The 18601-nt window shown below is 43.2% G+C and overlaps 1 protein-coding gene across 1 annotated transcript in view; it reads right to left on the bottom strand.

Annotated features, from left to right (window-relative positions):
* Positions 1-935: 935 nt before the first annotated feature.
* Positions 936-18601, bottom strand: part of LOC129729833 (tyrosine-protein phosphatase 69D) — a 30298-nt gene continuing 12632 nt past the window's right edge. The window contains exons 7-12 of the mRNA XM_055688676.1: positions 18226-18546; positions 18002-18154; positions 17637-17927; positions 17278-17576; positions 2572-2707; positions 936-2503 (exon numbers count right to left, since the gene is read on the bottom strand). Of these exons, the coding sequence (XP_055544651.1) occupies positions 2420-2503; positions 2572-2707; positions 17278-17576; positions 17637-17927; positions 18002-18154; positions 18226-18546 (1284 nt within the window). The 3' untranslated portion in view covers positions 936-2419. The remainder of the gene's footprint in view (positions 2504-2571; positions 2708-17277; positions 17577-17636; positions 17928-18001; positions 18155-18225; positions 18547-18601) is intronic.

The following is an 18601-nucleotide window of genomic DNA, read 5'->3' as shown; positions in this document are numbered from 1 at the left end:
ATATTTCACAACTTTTACAAGTTCTCTTTAACAAAGAAGATCAAAAATTTGTTTCAATAATGTTTTTCTTATAGCTGTATTTCATTTCTCATTCTCAACAAATGCAAGGTGCTGCCAGATGCAATAGTTACTGTTCCCGAGCAGCAAGGAATCCCACATATTGTGTCAGCAGCAATGCGTGTCACACATTTCTTTAATTGAAGTAATAAACCATTATAGTAATAAATCATTCACCGAATGGTACAATAATCTATAATTTTGTTATTTTTCCATGTTAAATTGCAATTTTTGATTCGAAATCTAGCCTCCTACCCTTTTGAAACAGACTTCACAGCCAACCGTCGAAAAATCCACAAAAGAATAGGAGGCTAACATCACGATCCTGCTAACTCTTCAAACGTTCAATTTAATAATCCAATACATATATCGCATCACTGTTAAATAGTAGAGGAGGTTGTTTATAAGACACGACCGCAGATAACATCCCTGCTTAGCAATATGCTTTGATAGAGAAATTTAAATAGTCATTAGATTTGTTTCAGAACAACCTCATTTCAGGATTTGTAATCATATCTCATTCAGATTCATATTTTTGGACTCTTGTGTTTGAGTTTTTTAGAGCAAACCAAATGTCAATGTCTGCTTAATAAAGTGTTGAGTCACGAGTTAGTCTACAATAAGTGGTGAAGTATCACTTACCTCAGTTTGATTCAAATTAACTTGAAAATAGCTGCAGAAACCGAACTCGAGTAAATTTGAGTGCAGACGTCTCCTAATTTTAGCTAGTCCGGAAAATTTGTTCACTTCAATGACACACCAAAACGCAAAGCGTTTGTTTTTCTAGAAAATAAAATCAATACAATGTTGCCAATATGTCTAAAGAAACGAACCTACAAAATCGGCCGTCATCCAAAGAACGTTCACTCACAGCTCCGTTTCGGTTTTATACACAAGCTTTTATGCATCACTTATCAACTGTCTTGTAGTGTGTTTTTGTGTGTATATTTTCGTTTTAGCTGCTGCTGCTTTCTTGTTGTTGATAAATACAGACATTATGTTTAGTGTTAGTAAATTGTAGCGTTTCAGCATCCGGTTGGTTGGTTGTTTGTTGTTGATCTTTTGTTTCCTTTCGTTTTATTTGTTGTTTTGTTACTCATAGAAATATCATACTGGTACAGATACCTTAATAGTTATTGAATTTTACACACAGATAGAGGTATATTTTGCATCTTCTGCCTTAATGGTTTACGAGTGTCATATTGTTTCACTTCTCGTTCGCACGTTCGCTCGTTCATTCTTTTTTTTTTTTCATCTTTGAGATTGGGCTTGGCTTTCCTCTGGTTGCATTTTTCAACATGAAAAATAACTAGAATATTTTATTATTATTAATATTATTTTTTTTTTATTATATAGCTCCTAACATTCGCCACCGCTTTTTCTGCCCGTTTATTTTTCTCTTCCTACAATTTGATCACACGCTTTTGCTGTTGCTGTCGTCTGTTGTCTTGCTTTTCTAATTTTTTGCTAGGAGGATGTGGCGTTTTCCCATTCGCACTTCCTAGGGTAGTATAAAAAGTACCTGCTTTGACTTCCTAGTAGTGACTGTCGTTTTCAGTGTGTTTTTTGTTGCGAATGAAAATAACTATTTATCTGGTATGTTGTGGTAGTTTTGTTCATGTCTTCTTACGTTTCGTTTACAACTTTACAACTAAAAAATGGCAATTGTTCGTTACTTTGTCTGCGAAACAAGTTTGGGAGGAGGTATGTTATGCCATGTGCGGGCTAAAAGAATTTAGCGTTTTATAGTGGTGTGAATAGTTATAAAATTCATTATGGTTTAATATAACAAATCTCTCCATTTTGATGATTGCCCTCTCTCTCGCTTTCTATCTCTTTCTGCGTCCCTCGTTTCCGCTTTCACTATGTTAATAGAATAGACTAATCTCAGCGTCCTTTTCGACGTTTGATTTGTTTGTTTTGCGTAATGTCTTCTTACATTATTAGTCGCGGGGATCTAATATAACTCATGCACTAGAACTGTATTTCTTGTTTACTTAAAAAAAGCTAAAAATTATTACATATACATTGAAGCATACTTCGAAGCACAAGCGCGCTCTCGTCGCTTGTTTTGACCGCTCATCCTGCGTGGAGAGCGACACATTCGCTAGCAAAATTATCTGTGTGTAGAAGATGTAGTGTTTGTGTGTGTGTATGTGTGTGTATAATATGATAGGATTGAGTTTCTTCAGTTCTCCACATAAGAGGTGTGTCGATATTTTGTTTTTTTTTTGTTAGGATCACACAATTTACGTTTTTAGTTTTTTGTGTTTTTTTTCTGTTTTCGCTGTTCTACTGTTGATGATGTGGTGGTTGTTGCTGCGGTTTGTTGAGTTGATTTATCACTTTCAGTCGGAACTTATCAACAATCGGATGCTATGCCTAACGAGATTTTGTATAAGTCAGCAAAATTTACAATCGCCCTATGCAGAAACTCGTATTGTGCCTGCAGGAAAAAAAGAGGGGGTGAAATTAGGAAAAAAAATCGCTTACTATCACACGTAACACACTTACATATGTTTCAATCATTAAACTACGTTGTGCTCGAAGCTTTCTTACCACCGAGCAAATGTCGATGCGTTTCTCAGTTTTGAGTTGCATAACAAGTATGCACATGGCAACGAATAGGGAGCTTTTGTCCGTTCCCAAGCTGGAAGAAACAATAGGAATGGTAGTTAGAATGATGCGCGATTCTAAAAATTATAAAACCAAAATTTAATTTTTTTTTTCGCCAACATTTGTATCGTGTCGCAATACTCCGCAAATGCAGAATTGGAAGTGGAACCATAACCGGAGCTAGAAACTGACGACATATGATGCAAACAACTGCGAGTAGAAGTAACATCTACATATAACCCTAGAGTTTAAAATCATTCAGTTCTAATCATACAACCGTTGAATAAAGACACACTTTTAAATAGTTCTTCAAAATATTTTGAGTCCAGTCCAATTATTCCACTTGGCAGCCAATAGGTTATGGGCCCAAGGATTTCACTAACGTTATGGGACGGATTACGATGAAGCGTGGTTTCGTGAACCAGTGAGGATGAACGTCTTATTGATGCATTAGAGCGAAAACTTGCTACAAACTACCAAATCATCGAGTTTTACTTGGGCATTGAGCTCGAGCGAGATAATTGCGGAACTTTCCTTTCCAGTCAGCGAAAGTATATTCCTCTTTTTGATGCATTCTCCCGTTAACCACTTCTTCTCGACCAGAAAGACAAAATGTTGATTGAAAATTCCAATCCGAACAGTGCTGAATCATTTGAATATTTTCCTCAGTGTAGTTTGCCAATTCCTACCATTCTCTTATAATTTGGCAATCTCGTGTGGCTTGATTTTCTTGAAGAATACAATTTCCGGTTAGGCAAGCATTAGAAAAACCCTCATTGTTAAGAAGACATTGAATCGATACAGAATACAAAGGGATTATACCTACAGGCAATACAGTCCACATGTTTTTTATTGACCGCTTAAATTCCGAGAAACATTTTGGTCCTTTCGTTCCGGATAGAAATAGTACGGAAAAGTGGATAGATAAACCAATCGCGCGTTATTCGGGTGTGAAAATTGGGTTTTGCTCTGGAAGAAGCCGGGAAAAAACTGAAAAACCAATCAGTGGAAAGCAACTGGGACACGCGATTCCTGGTTTGAGTTCCACCGAATAGTGCGAAGAAAAAAGAAGAAGACGGCCTGTGCCGCTAGTGGAGTACAACTTGCAAACGGCTCCTCGGAGGAGATTATTTCGTGGTGTTCCGGTGCTTGAGTGCATTCGGCAGCCATTTTGAATAGGTCGATTGAAGATTTGGCATGCGTTGTCAAGAGAAGTGATTTTTCCGTGGGAAAAAGCAATCGAAAGCTTCAATTCGCGGTAAAACAATACGATTGTGATTGTGACGAGTGAGAAATATAAAAACTAGTGAGAAATTTTGAGGAGTTCTACGAATATGTCCGGATTTCGCTTTCGGAAATGATCCAGACGTACGAAGATGAGCAGAATTCGATTGCTAAGCTTGCAGCAGCGCAAGGACATGGCAAATTACTTGAGTTACCCTGCTTTACAACCCGGCACTAGTGTAAACACCGCACCGGTTCAAATATTGCCATCCCAGCTGCTCCAACAGACACCGTTGCCTACGTTTGATGTGAATTATGACAGTTGGTACAAATTCAGGGACCGGTTCAAAGACATCGTCGACAAATGTTCTGGAGACTCACCTGCCACAAAGCTACACTACCTTGATAAGGCCTTGGTGGGCAGAGCACAAGGTTCGATTGACCAACAAACGTTAAATGACAACAACTACGAGGGTGCATGGTGGATCTTAACGAAGAAGTACGAAAACCTTCGCATGGTAGTTCAAGGCCAAGGGTTCTCATGCTGAGCTGAGGTCGTTACTTGACGTTGTGGAAAAGCGCTTTGAATCCTTGGCGTTCCACAGTTCGAAGATGGAGGATAAGCTGTCAGAAGCTATTGTAGTGAACCTGATTACATCTAAACTAGACATCGATACTCGTAAGGCCTGGGAGACTACAGTCGAGCGCGGTAAGCTACCAGAGTTTAAAAAGACGGTGGAGTTTTTACGAGAACACCGCTACATGTTGGAGCGCTGTGAGCAGTCGATGTATGGAGGCAAACTGAAAAATGTTGCTCCAGTTACTCGAAGTGGCGGTTCAGCTCTTCCAAGCAAGATGCACACAGTTACCGTTCAGCAGCCTGACAGCTGCTCGATCTGTAGTAAAGAGCATAAGATCGAAAATTGCGATTCATTCAAGAAGATGAATATAACCAACCGATATAGAAAAGCAAGGAAATTCGGCCTCTGGAAACGTCGGAAGTGGCAACGGAGAAGACTGAGGCGAAACCGGTTGTTGAAGGTTCTGGATCGAAGAATGAGGCAACGAAGATAGTTGGCAAGTGTGAAGGAACAGTCATCCCCGTTTCAAACCGGGAGCAGGTACTGTTAGCGACTGCGGTCGTTGATGTGATCGACATACGTGGTATGGCGCACAAGTTTCGCGCTTTGCTGGACTCCGGCGCAATGACCAACTTTGTGTTGGAAAGCATGGGCGATCTCCTGACCTTGCCGAAGGAGTATGTGAATATTCCTATGGTAGGTGTGAATGGAGCTAAGTCTACAGTGAAGTTCAAAATCACTGCTACCGTGAAATCCAGGACGAGTGACTACTTCTTTGTTCAGGATTATTTGGTAGTGCCTCGAGTGACAGGTTCACTACCCTGCTGCAGGTTGGCCAATACCGACAAATTTACGACTGGCAGACCCGAAATTCTGTGATCCAAGTCGGGTTGATATGTTGATCGGCGCAGAAGTGTTCTACGACCTGATTCAAGCAAGGAAGATCCGCATGGCTGAAGACCTTACATTGTTGCAAGAGAGTTTGCTAGGGTGGTTGGTCGCTGGACCAGTGCACAATTCGGGGAAGGTTACTGAAGTTCAAGTTTGTCAAGCCACTGCCATAAAACGGAACGACGAAAGGCTTTACGATCTGATGAAACGTTTTTGGGATATGATGAGCAGACAAACGAGCCCTTGAAGAACAACGACTGCGAAAAATTCTTTAAGGCTACTTATGTCTGAGCTGAAGACGGGAGATACGTAGTGAGGCTACCGTTCCGTGAAGATGCCAGTCCTTTGAGAGGCCAGGCGGTGAAACAGTTCATGGCACTGGAGAAAAGGTTGAATAAGCACCCTGAGCAGAAGAAAATGTATAAGGATTCCGTACATAAGCTTCTGGACAGCGGCCACGCAAGAGTCTTGGACCCGACCGAGATTGACACCCACGGAGCTTATTATCTGCCGCACCACTGTGTAATGAAACCGGACAGCTCTACAACGAAATTACGAGTGGTGAATAACGCGTCGGCGAAGACGACTACGGACGTGATGTGTTAATGGAAGCACCAACTGTTCAATGCCCACTCTTCGACATAATCCTACGCTGGAGACTGCCCAGATACGTTTTCTCCGCAGATGGGCAACGGATGTATGAACAAGTGTTGGTCGATGGCGCCGACACCAAATACCAACAGATTGTGTGGAGAGACGATAGTTCGCAACAGTTAATTGATATTGAATTGCTTCGTGTAACGTACGGAATCGGTCCAGCAGGGTTTCTGGCGACTCGATCACTAGTACAGTTGGCGAACGATGAAAGAGATTCCTTTTCCGATGTTTCTAAGGAGGTACTCAGGTCGTTCAACGTCGATGACGCACTATCGGGAGCAGATACCATCGGAAAGGCTAAAGGGTTACGGAATGATCTACAAGGACTGCTGGAAAAGGGAGGATTCAAGCTGCACAAATGGTGAGCGAACGATCCGGAGATTCTTGAAGGTGTTCCGTCTCAAATCAAGAGATGCTGATGAGCTTTGAAGACAGTAAAGTAAACGGAGTCATAAAGGCCCTTGGGCTTTCGTGGGATCCAACCAACGATGACTTTCTCTTTCGCGTGAATCCGATAGCGGTTCTCTCGGGGCCGTTAACTAAACGGCAGGTGTTGTCCGAGATTGCAAAATTGTTCAACTCTTTGGGAGTCTTGGGTCCGATAGTAGTCTTGGCGAAGCTGGTTATGCAGCAGTTGCGGCGGAAGAAGATCGGTTGGGATGATGCGATCCCTGAAGAAGAGCTGCATTTATGGAAGAAACTAAGGTCCGAGTTGTGTAAGATGCTCCCCGCGGATCGTACGGGTGTTGCATATACATGAAAAAAGACACATATCTTATCGGGGAGCTGAGATATTGGCATTTATGTGATGGAAAACTACGCATTTAAACAAATATATTAAATAACTGATTCATTTCGGGAGATAAAAAATAATAATGTTCAGAAAACAAATGCATTTTTCATCGCTGATGACTTAGTAGAAGATTTAAAAATTCGGAAAAATATACGAAAAAGGTTAGAACGAAAATTGTGATTTTTAGTGCCCTCTAATAGAAAACTCAATGTTGCTCGGTATACGTAAGAGATAGAAACATGATGTCTTCGGTGAAGTTTCTTGTTTTGAGATAACCTAAAACTTTGTCGAAGATACCTTGCGTCTAGCTTATTCTGATTAAAAAGTAAATTTTTTATCTCACTCATTGGTGGATTGATCACCCATCTTTCTACATTAAAAAAAGCATTTTTGAATATCCTGAAATTTCTCCAAACATACCTTATGGCTATAATCAACATTTGAATCACATTCGTTATAGTACACTCGGAGAGTTCACACGTATAAATTTTCGCTCCTGCTTCTATATAGAACAAAGCAATTATTTCTTTATCCTTTGTTTGGCGCCTATATTGTTTTCTGTGAAAGTGGTTGAACATTGTCTACTGGATAATTGGATTTTGCCAAGATGAGTCCTCCTAAAGGGGGAGGAAACAAGAAGAAAAAAAGTGGTGACAAAGGCGGAGATGTCTTCCCACGGCTCGACGGCCACCGGGAGGGTCCCAAGTTCCTCGTTGTAAGGCGTATGGACATCAAAGATGCATCGTTCGAAAAAGTCAACCCCATCTTCATCCACAAGGGGATCAAGATTGCCTGCGGAGAACCTCTCAATACTGTGAAGCTTCGAGACGGAACCCTACTAGTGAAGACCAAGAACATTGCCCAAGCCAATCAACTGCTTCGCTGCAAAATGCTAGGCGATATGGCTGTACGAGTCGAAGAAAACGCGAAACTGAACCAGACCAGAGGAATAATTACAAATGCTGAACTTCGTTACGCTCTATGGAGGAGATCGCTGATGATCTATCCAACCAAGGTGTTTGCCACGTGGAACAGATGAAGCGAAAGCGGTCAGGTGTATTGGAGCCAACAAACAGTTTGATTCTTACATTCAACTCATCGGGGATTCCAGAGACGGTCAAGGTGGGTTACCTCGTGTTAACTGTGCGGATGTTCATCCCTAGGCCAATCCGGTGTTATAAGTGTCAATACTACGGTCATCCAGCAAAGTATTGCTCGAAGGAAGAAGTGTGCAGAAACTGCTGCGAAGAGGGACATAAATCCGATGTTTGCTCTGGACAAACCATCTGCCGAAACTGTAAATCATCTAGCCACTTTTCGTGGTCCACTGATTGTTCAGTTTTTAAGTCCGAACAGGAGATCGTACGCATTAAAGTAACTGAGGGTGTAAGTATGCGAGAGGCCAAAAACCGATACAAGGCTAGGAACTCATTGAACGTTAGCTACCGTGACGTGCTAAGGGGATCTCAAAGTAACTCAAATGTAGACAGACAAACTGTTACTGACAACAAAGAAAATGAACCATCAAACACGACACAGACAATACAGAAACACTCACTGTTAACGGGTACTCCTAATCCCGAAACATTCGACAGAACATTAGATACACTAAACACGACAACTACACATAACAAGATACCACAAACAAAATCTCAGAGGCCAGGTACAAGCTTTAACTCAGCACTCTATATGAACACGACTCTCAATTCGAACGACGATGATGAGAGCACAGATGATCACATGGAGGCTGAGCTACAAAAGCCGTATCGACCCCGCTCTGAAACAAGCGAGGAAGAAAAGCCCCCGAATCTCAAAAAAATCAAAAAGTAATTTAAAGCTATGAATAGAAAGGAAGCTAGCATTGAAATATTGAATTTCAAATGTTCTCCCCCTCTAAGTGATGGATTATAAAAATTCGATCATTCAATGGAATTGTAATGGATTTTTTAACAATTTCAATGAAATTAAGATGCTAGATTCCGATATGAAACCTATGATTATATGCTTGCAAGAGTCTCATTTGGAACTCCACCAAGCAGCAACTTTTAAAAACTACGAAGTCTATAGACATGACTTTTTAGCAGGTAACGACTATGCTCGTGGTGGTGTTGTCACCCTTGTCACAGCTCCAAGCAGTAGCTGTTCAAATACTTGTACCAACAAAATTTACAATCTGTAATATCTACTTACCACCGAATTGTTCGATTTCAAGTAATGATCTCACTGATTTAGTAAGCCAGTTACCGAAGCCTTTTATGATAGTTGGGGATTTCAATGCACACAATATTGTATGGGGATCTAAAACAGTCAATCCTTGAGGAAGAGTCATAGCCGATTTGATTGATAACTTAGAACTGATCTTACTGAATGATGGAACTGGAACTCATTTGAATTCAAACGGTACCGAATCTTGTATTGATTTGACAGTATGCTCACCTATGCTCTCTCAAATATTTTCTTGGAAAGTTCATAATCATACATGTAATAGCGACCACTATCCTATTATAATTACTCCACTAAGTGCTCGAACTACAGATGAACAGCGTCCACATTGGATTCTCAAATCTGCAGATTGGCTAAGGTATAACAATCTAGTTAATTTCCAAGAAAAGTATTTCCGAAACTCTATAAATGATCAAAACTCTCATATTGTCGATACAATAATTACAGCAGCGTTAAAAAACAATTAAAAAATCTTCGTCTAAAGTTGGTGATAAATCTGTTCCATGGTGGAACAACTCAATAGCAAACGCAATTAAGCTAAGGCAGAAACGCCTAAATGTATTCAAAAAACAACCAACAGAGGAAAATGAACAAAAGTACAAAATTGCAAAATCAAAAGCTCGAGCGTTGATCACATTTTATAAAACAAAGTGCTGGAGAGAAATGGTTTCATCCATTAACTCATCCGTTCCCCAATCCCAAGTTTGGAAAAAAGTCAGAAGTATAAATGGAAAACATTTGCATTTTTGCAAGGTTTTTTTCCGCTAGCAACAGCAATTGTAAAACATAAAATTCAACTAACCGCTTCTATTATAAAACTGCGAGGCACCAAAAGGTGCCAGTTGCCGATTTCTTGTTTACTGGTTTCCGTCCAGAATTCCAGCCATTTTAGTATTTTGCAGTAGCCACCAGCATCACGGGTCAAACCGGCACGAGATGACCGGTACTATTTTGTTTTTCCTCCTTTTAGCTGCTAACACCGAGTGTCCGTATGTATCCGGTACGGTTTAATAATGAAACTGATGGGGTGAAATGTTCGAACGATACATTTTATACCAAGGCTTCGTCAGATAATTAGAAAGAGGGAGGGGCTACATAGATGATGGAATGGTAGAGACAAATGTTTCTTGAAAGCTGCGCCGGCCGCTGTCATAATATTAACACCAACACAAACATGCATTTTTGCAAGGTTTTTTCCGCTAGCAGCAGCATTTGGTAAAACAGAAAATTCAAATTGCCGCTTCTGTAACAAAATTTAGAGGCACCAAAAGGTGCCAGTTGCCGATTACATTGTTGTTTTCTGGTTAATCTACTAAAAGCCACCAGCATAACGGGTGAAACCGGCACGAGATGACCGGTACTATTTTGTCTTTCCTCCTTTCAGCTGCTAACATCCTGGCGCTGTCGTGAAATTAACATCAACATAAACATGCATTTTTGCAAGGTTTTTTTTTCCGCTAGCAACAGCAATTGTAACACATAAAATTCAACGAACCGCTTCTATTATAAAACTGCGAGGCACCAAAAGGTGCCAGTTGCCGATTTCTTGTTTACTGGTTTCCGTCCAGAATTCCAGCCATTTTAGTACTTTGCAGTAGCCACCAGCATCACGGGTCAAACCGGCACGAGATGACCGGTACTATTTTGTTTTTCCTCCTTTTAGCTGCTTACACTGAGCGTCCGTATGTATCCGGTACGGTTTAATAATGAAACTGATGGGGTGAAATGTTCGAACGATACGTTTTATACCAAGGCTTCGTCAGATAAATAGAAAGAGGGAGGGGCTACATAGATGATGGAATGGTAGAGACAAATGTTTCTTGAAAGCTGCGCCGGCCGCTGTCATAATATTAACACCAACACAAACATGCATTTTTGCAAGGTTTTTTCCGCTAGCAGCAGCATTTGGTAAAACAGAAAATTCAATTTGCCGCTTCTGTAACAAAATTTAGAGGCACCAAAAGGTGCCAGTTGCCGATTATAGTTTCCTGGTTAGTCCGTCCAGAATTCCAGCCATTTAAGTGTTTTGCAGTAGCCATTTACTACTAAAGCCACCAGCATTACGGGTGAAACCGGCACGAGATGACCGGTACTATTTTGTATTTCCTCCTTTCAGCTGCTATCACCTAGCGTCCACATGTCACTGGTGCGGTTTTGGAATCAGAATGATGGGGCGCCGGCCGCTGTCGTAAAATTAACACCAACAAAAAGATGCATATTTGCAAGGTTTTTTCCGCTAGCAGCAGCATAAACATCGGAAACAGAAAGTGACAACAACAATAACAACAAAGTCAGATCGATTGTATCCGTTAGTGTCGACTGTGCTTGGGAAGAGAGGTAGTGATTGGCTGCGCGATATGATTTAGACAATCGATATTAATTAATTTTTCAATAGTGTATCTCAAACAATAGTTTGTTTTTGTTACATAAATTTAACCGTAAAAGAATTTCTGATCGATTGATGCCAAAACCTCGAAAACCTGATTATAGATGACTGCAAAATAAGCGCTCAAAACCTGATCACTTTTCTCTGGTTTTCCCTGGTTGAATTACTAGATTTTCAAATTCAGGGGCCTAACTTCGATATAGACGTTAGTCAACGTCAATAACATTATCTTTCAATTTAGGGCTGAGCACCTTGACTTTTTGGTTGGTAAATGGTTGGACACGTGTCACCTGAGACCCTATTGTGGTCATTCACCTCTGTCCAGCAACTCCTATCCCAACATCCACGTGGTGCCGACCGGAATACGAATAACCTTACCGGAGATCGGGTAACCAACCCCCGGTGGAAACTTTGGTCGTATGCTGACTGGGAAGGGGGAACGTACGCGGCTGTTTCCCCATGTTAGGGGCGGCGTACAACTGCGTACGACCCGGAGCGGGCGGCTGAATCATGAAACGCGGTGTCTCGCCAGCTAAATCTAAGACGGCAACCCCGTCGCGAGACTAGCCATCGCCACCCTAGTAAGGTAGCATGGCAAAAACACTTTACTACGAATAATCAAGAAGAAGAAACGGACCGGATCAATCGGCAACGACCTAGGCGACGAAAAAAGGACACTGATTGGAAACTCGGAACATGGAACTGTAGATCGCTGAGCATCCGGGACAGGATGGCGACAGGATCCTACTGGATCAGTTGGAACCCCGTCACTTCGACATCGTAGCGCTGCAGGAACTTTGTCGGAAAAGAGAAACTGTATGGAGGATGTGTGGCCGCAGGGCCGAGTACTACCAAAGCGGCGGCACAACAAATGAGCGGGGTACCGGCTTTATTGTGTTGGGCAAGATGCAGAGTCGTGTGATCAAGCGGCAGGCGATCAGCGACAGAATGTGTGTATTGAGAATTAAGGGCCGGTTCTACAATTACTCAATTCAATTCAATTTATTTATCACCTGGTAGTGTAAGGTTAAACCTTTTAAATTACTACCTCCGAGTTGCATAACGTTAAATGCATATACATAACTATCTAATTAATAATTTATAATCCTATTTACTACTTTAACTTTACAACAATAATATATAATTATGTTTGTCTAGAGTTCCAAGAGGCAGCCCCTCTTGAAATTTGCTTCCGAAGTCGAACGCTTAATCGTAGAAGGCATCAAATTCCAATTTACCACACCTCTGACGAACATCGTGTTAGCGTAGCCAGCCGTACTGTTTCGTGGAATTATGTAGTTTTGAGAACGGCGACTTTGGGTTGGGATCAGTTTTTGAAAAAGCACTGGGGGTGATTGTGTCTTAAAAAGTTTCCATAGAAGGATCGGTATGCGTATAAGTTCTGAATCGAGCATCCGACTAAATTGTGCTGGAGATGACTTACTCTTGCGTAGCGGTCCAGACCATAGACAAAACGGACGAGTGCAACTCGTAACCTGCGCATGGAGCTTGCGTTAGGCCGTACGTGCAGAAGGTCTCCGAACAAGAAATGCGGTAGTATCAGAGCCTTGAACAACTTCAGTCGAATATTCATAGGTGCGGAAGACGCAGTACTGAAGAGCGATCGCAAACAAGAATAAATGTTGCCGCATTGCTGGTTAATTAATCCGCCCCACTCCAAATCAGCTTGAAACACGTAACCAAGGTTCACAGCTTTTTCAACCCATTCGATAGTTTGTCCCTTCATAACGATAGCAGGCAGTGAACTACTAGAAATCGTGTTAAGTCGGCAGCCTTTAACAAAAATTGCCTTACTCTTTGTTTGGTTTATGTGCAGTTCAATACGGTCAGACCATTCGGCAACTCGTGTCAGATCTTCATTCACCATTCTTACTAACTCGTGAGCAGAAGGTCCAAAACGCCTAATGTATAGTTGCACATCATCTGCGTAGATTTGCATCGAGCACCATCTTAGCACCGTTGGGAGATCGTTGATGTAACAGCAAAATAATAAAGGACCAATCACGGAACCCTGTGGCACGCCAGAAGTTACCTCTCCAATTTCAGAGCAATGCTCACCGCAGAAAACTGTCTGTGTCCTTCCTAGGAGATACGACTCTATGAGATAAACTGCACTAGGCGAGAAGTTAAAGTTAGTTACCAGTTTTGAGCATAGCTTATGGTGCGAAATTGTATCGAAAGCCTTGGAGAAATCCAGAAGAAGCAGTATGACGGTGCCCTTTTTGTCGATTGCTGCTGCTAAATCATCATATACACGTAGGGTCGCTGTTTTGATGCTGTGACCTTTACGAAAGCCAGCTTGACAATCCGACAGTAAACGATTCGCAGTAATAAACGTTGTCATTTGCTTCTTCAATAGTTTTTCAAAAACTTTAGACATCGCGCACAAAATACTTATCGGTCTCAGATTTGCTAGAGCATGAACATGAGGTTTTTTTCCGAAGTGGAAGTATCTTTGCTTGCTTCCAGACTTCAGGAAAAGTTGCAGACTCAATGATAGCATTAAAAATATAGGTGAATTGTTGCAGGAGTAAAGGAAGGACGACCTGTTGCATTTGATTTAATGTCCCATATTGCGTTGACAATTTCCCAATCTTCGAATGCTCGGAACGAAAAACTGTGAGGGGAAGCGTTTTCAAAATAGCGTGGTCGCCGAGGCGAGTTATCCGTGTAGCTGGCAAAAAACATCCGGTGAATTTCATTGGGATCAAAATCACAGTCAACTGGCACCTGCTCCTTGCCTACACCAAGTTGCTTAATTCGCTTCCTCCATCATCAATGTGCCCTGCCCGCATGAAGGAAGACCCGATGGCGAAAAGGAAGCCTTCTACGCACAGCTGGAGGACGTCTACGACCGCTGCTCGCAGCGGAACATCAAGATCGGAATCAAATCGGAAGGGAAGACTTATATAAACCGGTGATCGGACACGAAAGTCTTCCACCGAAACGAACAACAACGGCCAAAGATGTATCAACTTTGCAGCTTCCCGAGGAATGGTAGTCCGAAGTACATTCTTCCCCCGCAAGGACATCCACAAAGCCACTTGGAAATCACCTGATCAACAAACAACGAACCAAATTGACCATGTGCTCATCGAAGGACGATTTTTCTCGGACATCACCCACATACGCACCTACCGAGGTGCGTACATTGACTCGGACCACTACTTAGTGGCGGTTTGTATGCGCTCAAAACTGTCGACTGTCTACCAGTCACGACAGAGCCGATCCCCGCGGCTCAACATCAAGCAGCTACGGGACCCGCAAGCTGCCGAAGTCTACGCACAACAGCTTGAAGCGGCACTACCCACGGCAGAGGAGCTCGGCGCAGGTTCCTCGAGGATGGCTGGACCATGATTCGCACGGCCATTAGGGAATCCGCGACAACGACACTAGGAACAGAGGCGCCGAGTGGCAGAAACGACTGGTATGATGGGGAATGCCAGGCAGCGGTGTCAGAGAAAAACCGGACCTGGGTGAATTACCTGAGGGTAAGGACGAGAGAGAACCTAGTCAAATACAGACGGGCAAGGAACGACATGACCACGATCCTGAGACGTAAAAAGCGCCAGCAAGAGGATCGTGACCATGAAGAGCTAGAAGAGCTGTTCACTGCCAATGAGACGCGAAAGTTCTACGAAAAGGTTAACCAATCCCGTAAAGGCTATGTGCCGCGAGCCGACTTTTGCAAGGATATGGAAGGTAACCTCATCACGAACGACAGCGAGGTAGTCGACAGGTGGAAGCAGCACTTCGATGAACATCTGAATGGCGATGCAACAAACGGAAGCGGAACTGGAACTGACCTGGGAGTGCCAGCAGTAGATGACCGGGTATAAGCCCCCGATCTCCACGAAATTCAGCGAGAGATTGGGAAACTGAAGAACAACAAAGCCACCGGCAAAGACGGCCTGCCGGGCGAGCTCAACAAACATGGTAAAGTAACGCTTGCTAGAGCACTACACTGGGTCATTTCCAAGATCTGGGAGGAGGAAAAACTGCCGGGAGAGTGGATGGAGGGAGTCGTCTGCCCCATCTATAAGAAGGCCGACAAGCTGGAGTGCTGCAATTATCGTGGCATTACGCTTGTCAACGCTGCATATAAAATACTCTCCCAAGTTCTATTCCAACGTCTAACACCTTTAACAAGGAGGTTCGTGGGGCAGTACCAGGCGGGTTTCATGGGAGCCCGCGCAACCACGGACCAAATTTTTTCAATCCGACAGATTTCGCAAAAATGGCGTGAGTACAACGTGTCCACGCATCACATTTTTATCGACTTCAAGGCAGCCTATGATACAGTTGATCGAGAACAGCTATGGCAGATCATGCACGACAACGAGGATATCTTCCCGGATAAACTGACGCGGCTGATCAAGGCTGCCATGAACCGTGTGATGTGTTACGTGCGTGTCTCGGGGATGCTCTCGAGTCCCTTCGAGTCATGCCGAGGATTGAGACAAGGTAATGGACTCTCTTGTTTGCTTTTTAACATCGCCCTCGAAGGTGTTACACGAAGAGCGGGCATCGACACGAGTGGTACGATTTTTACGAAACGGGTTCAGCTTAACGGCTTCGCTGATGACTTCGACATAATAGCACGAAACTTTGCGACGGTGGAGGAAGCCTACACCAGACTGAAAGCGGAAGCTAAGCGCATTGGACTGCTGATCAATGCGTCGAAAACTAAGTATATGAAGGGAAGAGGCTCCAAGGAGAGCAATGTCAGCCTCCCACCCCGGATCACCGTAGACGGCGATGAGCTTGAGGTCGTAGACGAGTTCGTGTACTTAGGATCGCTGGTGACTGCTGACAACAACACTAGCAAGGAGATCCGGAGACGCATTCAAGCGGGAAATCGTGCCTACTTTGCACTTCGTAAGACAATGAGATCCAATCGAGTGCGCCGCCGTACAAAGTTGAAACTGTACAAAACACTAGTTAGACCGGTAGTTCTCTATGGGCTAGAGACGACAACACTGCTCTCAGAGGACCTCAACGCCCTTGGAGTTTTCAAACGGAAGGTGCTGCGAACCATCTACGGTGGAGTACAGACTGAAGACGGAGAATGGCGTAGACGCATGAACCATGAGCTGCACGCGCTGCTAGAAGAGATCCCCATTGCACATCTGATCAAAGTTATGGGCCGGACACGTCGCAAGAATGCCGGACGACAACCCGGTTAAAACGACCCTTTTCAGTAACCCCTTCGGCACCAGAAACAGAGGAGCACAGCGTACACGATGGCTTGATCAAATTGAAAGTGACCTACGAGTGATAAGACGCCTGGGAGCATGGCGCCATACAGCCCAGAACCGAGTTGAATGGATACGACTTCTTGATACAGCACGAGCCACCCCGGCTCTAGCCTGCTAGGTAAGGTAAGTAACCTTGACTTTTTCAACATCGATTTTTTTTGGGACAGCCTAATGTAGAGCTTACTAATGTAGAAACATTAGAAGATTACAAGAAGATAAAATTACCAATGGGTTCCGACAAAAATCGTTCAATTACTACAAATAAGCTTACTCTGTAGTCAGTATGACAGTCTCTAGGTTTAGTTTTTCTTCAGCATGAAAAGTTAGTACGAACTTTTCGAAAAAGCTTCACCTTCAAGACATCAAATTAGTGTAGGCTCAAAACAGCAAACATTAGTTGATCAACTTCTTTTCGACACTAATATACGGGATATTGCAGTGGTTGGTGTCTACTCAAGGCAAGCGTCCTTGTATCCGATTGCGACCGATTTCATTTTCAGTTTTACAGAATGTACCCCAGTATAGAAAACAAAGACGTAGTCCTACATCGAAAAAACAACAGTCACTCACCTGCAGTGAACAGCAATCGTGAACATATCCTCCTGCTGGGAGCTGTGCTTCTGCGCCTGGTTGACTATCTCGATCATACCCCGAGTAACCTCGGGTACCTCGCCTTCCACCGTAGGCCATCCATTATACTGGAATTGTGTCACCTGAATGGTGTCCTTCGATTTACAATTCATCACCGTAAACTCTCGCTTCGTATAGTACGGCCCACTTTCGCTCTGGATGTACGTCACCAGCAGGTTCTCATACTGCATCTCCTCGTCCGCCCAGTACCGGGGACACTTGTTAGCCCCGTCACCGATCTACGAAGCAGATGGATAAATATATGTCTCTTAAATGCCAGTCCGTTTTCTTTCGCTCACCTCGGAAAACATCACAATCGTCTTTATCCGCTGCTCGAATATCATCCGCCAAAAGTCGAAAATGGTGTTCTCCATCGGATCTTGGGTGATGATGAAGTTATTCTCGTCGTCGTACCCATCGATGAACGACGCGTTGATGTAGGTGCAATTGTCATGGCCTGGAATCGGGGCCAGAATGACCCGGTTCTTGTCATACGGGACGCACGTTTCGGAGCGATTCTTTGCTCGGTTGTCTTCGCTACCCCCGATGGCGGTCGTCTTTCGTGTGTCCTCTTGGAAGGATTTTATTCGCTTGCGAAAAAAGAAAAAAAATAACAAGACAGTAAGTAGAAAGCTCAATTTTGTTTTAGTTCATAGAATCTCACCTGGAACTGTGCTTCCAGCTTACATATTTCCGCATTTTCGCTAGATGGCTGTTTCAGACTTTCCACCGTAGTGGCTAATGATTTTTGGTCAATTTCCGTATCGCCAAAGTACGCTAGTTCGGTGAGGGCTCGATATAAAAAGATATATTGTTTCTGGAAATCGCACAGACAGATTGTAGAAATTAATTCCAACATGTTTTGAATACTTAGAAATAAAAACGCACCAATGACTGCACGAGAAAATTTCTTTGATATCGCATATCACAAATCGTATTGAAGATGGACACTTGACCCTCCTCGTTCAGCTGCTGCGATAGTGAGTCCAGTGCCACAAAGGTCCCTGTTCGACCGACACCAGCGCTGCAGTGAACCAGAATCGGGCCACGCTGTAGTGAGTATTCGGAGTTGATGCGTTTGATGAATTTGGTGATCCCCTGCGGATGCTCCGGTGCCATGAAGTCCTTCCAGGTGAGATAGTGGTACTGGGAGATGTACCGCGTCTCTTCAGCCTCCTCGCCGGACGAATTGACGATACGTTTAGTAACCTGTTACAGGGAAAGTAGGCGGTTGTTCATTGTCTAACGTGTACAATCACGAAAG

Source organism: Wyeomyia smithii, chromosome 3 (assembly GCF_029784165.1).
Source record: "Wyeomyia smithii strain HCP4-BCI-WySm-NY-G18 chromosome 3, ASM2978416v1, whole genome shotgun sequence".
NCBI lineage: Eukaryota > Metazoa > Arthropoda > Insecta > Diptera > Culicidae > Wyeomyia > Wyeomyia smithii.
Note: the sequence above shows the minus strand (reverse complement) of the source record. Positions and strands in the feature narration are given on the sequence as shown.